Genomic DNA, 7,257 nt, shown 5'->3' with positions numbered 1-7,257 from the left:
CGTGACAAACTACAGCTTCCGCTTTGACTTTTCGAAATAAAAGTTTTATTTTACACAGGCCCCAAGCAGACATCCAAGAATTAATTAAGAACTAACTGGTTAAGATTACTTTTTATATATATAAAACAAATATTTTTAAAGGTATTGGGACAAAGGGAACTAAAGGTCACCAGGACGTGTGTCCCACACTCTAGTACAGGTGGACCTCAGGCTGAGCTTGCTTATGCTGGTGTTTGTTCTATGTTTTTTCTCAGTCACAACCCACAACTTATCATGATTATTGATTGTCAAGATGGAGGGAGATGATCCGCTGTGGCATGGAGAAGCTGAAAGCAGAAGAATGGAAATAAATATTTCAATTGCAGTGGGCAGTGTGCTGCATTGTTTTAATGTACTAATGTGTACGCACCATTTTTAGACGCTTAAAATCTCTGATATTCTGGGTTAGATAAAGTCTAAACAGAACTTCAGTTGATTGAAATTTCTCAAGATGTCCCAACAGCAAAACCAGTTTCTCCTACAACAGTAGATTAGTTCCAAATCACACATTCCAAAATGCATTTATTGCAGTTTAATAAGACGTACTACATTCTAATTTTTTTGTTTGTTTGTTGTATTTTCCTGTTGCAAAATGACCATGTGTTTTTTTATTTTGAAGGGATAATGTCGGGTTTCCGGTGATAATCTAAGTCAGTATGATTGATTTGACAAAACGTCTTTCTCTCTATCTGCCCTGCGTACGGCTGTCACTATAGCAACAGCCTCTCCGCCAGTTCCGGATCGTGGTTATTGGAGGCTACAGAAATACGACAATTTACCACAAATCGCAGCATTTTTAATAACACCGGAAATAGTCGCTAACATGTCTTACATCCGACTGACATCACAATGTGTGGAGACAAATGAGATCAGAGTGAGGGATCAGCTGAATAATTCATTAAGAAACGGTGTACTGCTGCTGCTGCTGCTGCTGCTGCTTTACGCACCTGTGTGTAATTGATGCCAAAGTGGGAGGTTTCACTTGTTCAGATTCAGATTTCAGACCAAGTCGATGCTCCTTTAAACACCTAAATAAGCACTAAATAAATAAACACCTTCGTTTTAGCTAATGTACATGTGTACTCACACCCTGTATTAAATTGTTTAATTGATTAGAATATTAACATTATATTTACTTTGTATGTTTTGTTTTAATTGAGAATTTTAATCGTTTTGTGTCTTCGTTTTTGCTGTTTTGATTCAAGTCTTATCTGACTGCTACTAATTTAAGAAGATATATGATCTTTAGTTTAAAAGATTGTGATTCCTGTTCTGTTTTTCTGGAGGCAGAGTAGAAGGCGTTTAATGGCTAATGTTCTCATTTTATTGTAATTAACAATGTCTCTTTGTGCCCTGAGTCCTGACAAATTACTGAAGAATCTTTAATAATGAATTAAAAAATGAATGAGACGTGCAGGCCTACCATATATTTACATTTATATCTCTGTTGTCAATTTTGGTTTGCACTGTTTTCTCTTTTATTGATTTGTGTGACCCTTTATTGTATTTTACACCTCTTGAAATGTATGTAATGAAAAAACACAAAAAATAGCAATGCATTTTATTCATAGAGTACATTCAAGACGCTCCAAAGAACATACAAATATATAGAAAAATCTATATTAAAAAATACATGTGAATTTAATTAAGTTGTGTTTTGATACTGAACGTGAATTGATAAACAAAATACAACAGCAGACATGCATTTGCTGTAAATAAGTAAACCAGTTTAATGGCTTTGGGTTTTAAAACTTGGGACAACTGTGCACTTTATGTGCAATCATACAAATAATTTAAGATAAACAATATTTACATATATAAATGTATCTGAAGATATCCAGATTGCTTAAATGTGTTAACATTTACCATGTACACAAACACTATTGGAGGCCCCTTGCTGTTTAGTTCACTTATGTCTTTTATAGTGAATAGATTTAGTGGTGGAATAGCTATTCAGTATTGGACTAATGCAGTATATAATTATTATAAAACAGCTGAAAGGACTGTTTATTGCAACCATTGGACGACAGCAACAATACAAACTCAGCTTTGTGGCTAAATACTCACGATCTGGATCCTCAAAGTTCTGGTCCAGCCCGCCTGAAGACGTATTCAGCTGCTCTCCATAACGCGTGGTGGCGGTAATGCACTGAGCCGTTGTTTGCCAACCGCAAATAATAAAGAACAAGACGTTCTGTTATTGTCACGTGACCGATGACGTGACGTCACCACCAGTTGCCAGATAATCTCTACTCTCAGAAACGAACATGATGAAACACGAAGAAACACAGAGACGAAAACCGGACGGTGTGTGAGGAAAGTTCCAGTTCGTTTGTGAACGGAGAAACTTCCTGAAGTGAGCTCGAGCTGCAAACCAGGTGAACATTTACTCATATTTACATTAGCATTAGCAACTGACAGAGCGCCACGTTACGAGCAAGAGGGCGGAAACGAAATAAAACTTTTTCAATTCAGGCTGTGGCAGGAAAATGTTGGTTTTTTTCTTCATAACCAAATGTTTCGTTGAAATATAACACAATAAATTACGTCGTAACTCGTTTACTGCACACATTTAGGCTTTGAATACAGGTCAGTTCATTGTCATCATTCAGAGCAGTCAGTACAGGAATGTGCAGAATCACTCTCTCGACATTTGAAAGCTAAAAAAGAGAGAGAGAAAAGATTATAACAGTATAAAAAAACACACCACACATTATTGGGCAACCTTAAGAGAAAATGGAAGATAAGAGTCTGTTTTTGGAAAAGTGGCAGTTTCTGGTTTAGTGATTGCGTCATTCCATTAAATGATAAATTACATTGCATTACGGTGCTTATACATTCTTGATTGAGATGTCAAATTATAGCTTTTTACTTGCATTCCTGAACAGAAAAAATACTTTTAGTGGTTGAATTTTAATTACACAGTGCATTTAAATTATTGTTTTATTAAGTGAGTGTTTAAAATAATGCAGACAGAGACATTAGAGTTAAGCAGATTTACAGTCATGGGCAAAAGAGCTGTTAGAATGACAAAAACAGAATGATGATATGATGTTTAAATAAATATTGAAAGTCAAAATACACCTTGTCTTATCTCAGACTTTATAACAATGTGTTTCCTGGTTGAAATATGAACATCATTAATCATATCAGTAATCTGAACAATTAAGGCTCCTCCCAATGACCAGACCTCACAGATTTCTCTGCCGGGTTGTTTTCAGTATGCGGCACCGAAGCAGGGGCTCCCAGATGGGGCTGTTGCTCCTGGCCTCCCAGGTGTTTCAGGTGGGTCTTGACAACATCCCACCTGTCACCTTGGCTGTCCTGGCCCTCAATGTGTACCTGTTCCTGTTCCCTGCAGCTCCATTGTTACGGGTAAACAACACAGCACAAACGATACAGATTTCACATTATTTTTGACAATTTCTTAAAACACATTCACATGATTAACACATCGTATGTGTCAAACTCCTCATTTAAGGTGATTCAAGAAATGTATAATGACAAAGTCATGAGAGATTAAAGAAACATATTGAATTTTAAAAAAAATGGCTTTGCTGATATCATGGTACGGCCAGTATCATCACTATTTAAATTTTCATTTGTGGGTTCATGAACTCAAAAATGCAGTTCTGTGTGAACTTCCATGCTCCTCAAACCTTCTGTGAGTGGCTGCCCACATTCTTACAGCGTCTTCAATTGAGATTGCAGTAACCATTTTAAACACTGAAGGTCACTGTTGTACATATTTTACATGTAACACCTCTAATGAATGAGTTTGAGCTCATTATAGATCAGAGTTTATCCAATTAGCTTCTTTGTTCAGCATGTTTAAAATGACATGCATTATTTCCATTTACTCTATGATGAGTGATGCTATTAGCACTAACATGAATACTACTGTCTATCCAATCCTTAGACATGTGTGAGTGTGCAGCAGGCATACTGGTTTGGAGATTGGCGTCGCCTTCTGCTGTCGCCGCTGCACCATGCAGATGATTGGCATCTCTACTTCAACATGGTATCGTTCCTCTGGAAAGGAATGAAGCTGGAGCGGCGGCTGGGCGGAGCCTGGTTCCTTTACGTGCTGTCAGTCTTCTCTCTGCTCACCGGAGTCGTCTATTTGGTGTTGGAGGCCACGTTAACGGAGCTCACACAGGATAACTCCTACAGCATGACCTGTGCGGTTGGCTTCTCAGGTAAAAGATGCTCTGCAACTTTGAATTCTACTGGTATTTCTCTAAATGAACAATAAACACAAAATATACAGTTTATGTTGTCTCCATACATACTACTTTAAGTCTCTATTTAAGCCCAGTCCCACCACGACAACATTTCAACCGGTTTATTCTACTTTGTTTATTTAACTTTGTCTCTAGGGGTCCTGTTTGCTCTGAAGGTGCTCAATAACCATTACCACCCTGGAGGTGTGACCTACGTGATGGGTGTCCCTGTGTCAAGTAGTTATGCTAGTTGGGTGGAGCTAGTGCTGATCCACGTAACATCACCTGGGTGAGTTATCAATCCCAACAAAATAAATGGCAATGCATTTCTTTTGCACCGGACAAGATTTATTTTTGTTGGCATCATGGATTGTTTGAATTTAAGTTTTGAGTTTTGTTGCTTTTTCAGTCACAATTTTCACTGAACATTTTTCCAAAATAGAAGAGAATCTACATAATAATGTTAACATACATTAACGTCTCCTGTTATTGTCTATGGCCACCTCATACAGTGAACATCTCAGTCAGGAGGCCAGTAAAATCCTCCTCAACCCTGTTCATCCACTTCTTTTCCATCGATTGATTCGTCTCACATTGACCTCACAGTTGGACATGTTGACAGAGTCGTCCTGTTAGCACATGCCATCTAGAGCAGTGAATTAAAATGCCCAAAAGATGGCAGTGTTTTATAATTTAGTTAATCTGTGTTCCCCTCATCCTCAGGACTTCGTTTGTTGGTCACCTGTCGGGCATCCTGGTGGGTCTGCTCTACACGTCAGGACCCCTGAAGCCCTTAATGAAGAAATGTGCTGGTAAAGTAAACGTTTGCCCTAAAAGCATTCACCAAATTCCAATTTACAGTCATCCTTTGAACTTTAAATGTGATTTAAGCCATGTATAAGATGATTATATACAGAAACACACATCTAAATGAATATTCACCACCCAGTCTGTTGTCTGTTTATATTTTCACCAGAGTTTGTGTCAATGAATGGATATAACTCACAGCCCAGAGCAAACTTCAGTGCCTCAGGTCCTTCAGGTACCTATATTCACTATACTGTACATACAGTATTAGCCCTTTGCAAGGATTATTTTGTATCACGTCTGTTATATCTCATTTCCTATGCTGTCCAAACAAAGTCAGAGACTTTTATTAGGGAACATATCCCTTTTAACCTTGAACACATAAAAGAAATACATTTATTACCACACACTTAGGTGCTGTCTACATTTGATTTACACTAGGATATCAGTGATACCGGCGATAAAAGAAAATTCCCCTCTTAAGGATTCCACTAGTTATTGCTAAAAAAAAGTCCTATAGTTAAAGCTACAACCTTCAAAAATGAATGAAAGGTGTTTTTGTACCTTAAATGACCTACAATGCAGAAAATTGCCTTCTCTTTTAATTTATTAGCTTTTCCCCCCCGTTTGTGTTATTCTCTCTGGGGTTTCTCTATTTCATTCATAAAAAATGTATTCAAGTTAGTGATATAGAGAGAATGTCTACAACATAGACGATGCCTGAATGAACTTAATGGAGTGAATAAAAGAATAAAATAAATGAATCTATATTCATAAATTATTTGGTGGCTGATAGCGACACACAGGACTAACTTACTCACCGTTGGTTTTGGTGTTTTCCAGGCTACAGTGGCACCGGTGCAGAATACTCTGGCTACCATCATTATTCACCACAGAACACAGCGCATCATTCAGCATCTAACGCAGGTGGACTGACGGAGGAGGAGCAGTTAGAGATGGCCATCAGGAACAGTCTGAATGACAGAGGTACAAGAGGAGGGGAAGGGTAGTTATAAATGGAGGGTGACTGGAGTGTCACTGATTGCTGAAGTAATCTATCCATCTAATGATTGTTTGCTTTGAAGGACAAACCAGCCAGAGATCTCCTCCTCCTCCTTATGGATTCAACCTCTCGGAGGAGCAAGAGTTAGCTGAGGAGGTCAGGTTGCGGAGACTGAGGAGGTTTGACCGCTGAGCTGTCGGGCAGTGGAAGGGAAGAACTGTTGTTGGAGAAATAGCAGACGAATTAGCTCCCGACACCTTGTCCACACTCGGCTGCTCTCACAGGCTGAAGAAGGACGACCTGTGTGTGAAGGTTGAACCACACAGTCAGACACATTTAAAGAGATCTTCTTACTTTTACTGTGTGGTTCTTTGTGTTAAAATGACCAAAGAGTTATCTTTGTTAGCCATGGAAGGCTACTTCAGTTGTTATTACCCATAATACATGTATGTTAAGGAGCCAGTTTTGTTTAGGACAACATTGTAGCTTTCAGAGGAACGTTTCTAATGTTTCGAATCCAACTGTCTGCTTTAACACAGCTTAAAGCTGTAAAACATGTACAAGACGTCATTTTAAATCATCTTTATGCTGTCGACATCCTGAATTTTTATTTTAGAAAAATTAATTGGGTTTGTGAAATCTGGCAAAAGAGGCATTTAGACCATGTGAGATCACGATATGCTACTAAACATACATTTCAAATCCAAGGCAGGGACAAGTTTATAAGTTTATCGTCCGCTGATCATTTTTCTATTTTCACAAATAAAAGTGCTTGTGTTTTAGGTCAATATACAATGATCAACATATATGATAACATAAGAAAAACAGGACAACTCCTTGCTTTGGCTAAACCTCCGAAGGTATGGATTTAGCTGGAATAATTTTTTTTGTGGATATCAATAAAGTTAAATGATATATTTTCTCTATCTGGTATCTAATTGTTATTTCTTCCCTGAATAGAACTGTTGCAATTTTAATGGTGTACATTTAAAGCCATAATGTCTATCCTAAATTGCAGTTTTTGCTATTTGCTAATTGCATTGTTTGATTTTGAAAGTGCTTCATTGTTCACAAACTTGCACACCACCAAAAAAAGTGAGGAGTTCCTGATGAAGGTACAGTACTGCTGACCCTGTCATGGAGGGAACACAAGCGGTAATTGATTCTGGCCCCTGGACTCTGGAG

The 7,257-nt window shown here is 38.0% G+C and overlaps 1 protein-coding gene across 1 annotated transcript; it reads left to right on the top strand.

Moving 5' to 3' along the window:
* The first annotated feature begins 2,236 nt into the window (after positions 1-2,236).
* On the top strand, positions 2,237-6,998 carry rhbdd1 (rhomboid domain containing 1). Its single transcript, XM_044032923.1, has 8 exons — positions 2,237-2,417; positions 3,261-3,414; positions 3,959-4,238; positions 4,419-4,551; positions 4,986-5,074; positions 5,239-5,304; positions 5,913-6,056; positions 6,155-6,998. Exons 2-8 carry the CDS (start codon positions 3,262-3,264, stop codon positions 6,262-6,264), a joined length of 975 nt encoding a protein of 324 aa, XP_043888858.1. The 5' UTR covers positions 2,237-2,417; position 3,261; the 3' UTR covers positions 6,265-6,998.
* The last annotated feature ends 259 nt before the right edge of the window (positions 6,999-7,257 follow it).

The sequence above is a fragment of the Solea senegalensis genome, linkage group LG8 (assembly GCF_019176455.1).
Source record: "Solea senegalensis isolate Sse05_10M linkage group LG8, IFAPA_SoseM_1, whole genome shotgun sequence".
NCBI classification, from domain to species: domain Eukaryota; kingdom Metazoa; phylum Chordata; class Actinopteri; order Pleuronectiformes; family Soleidae; genus Solea; species Solea senegalensis.
This window is presented reverse-complemented; position numbering and strand designations above follow the sequence as displayed.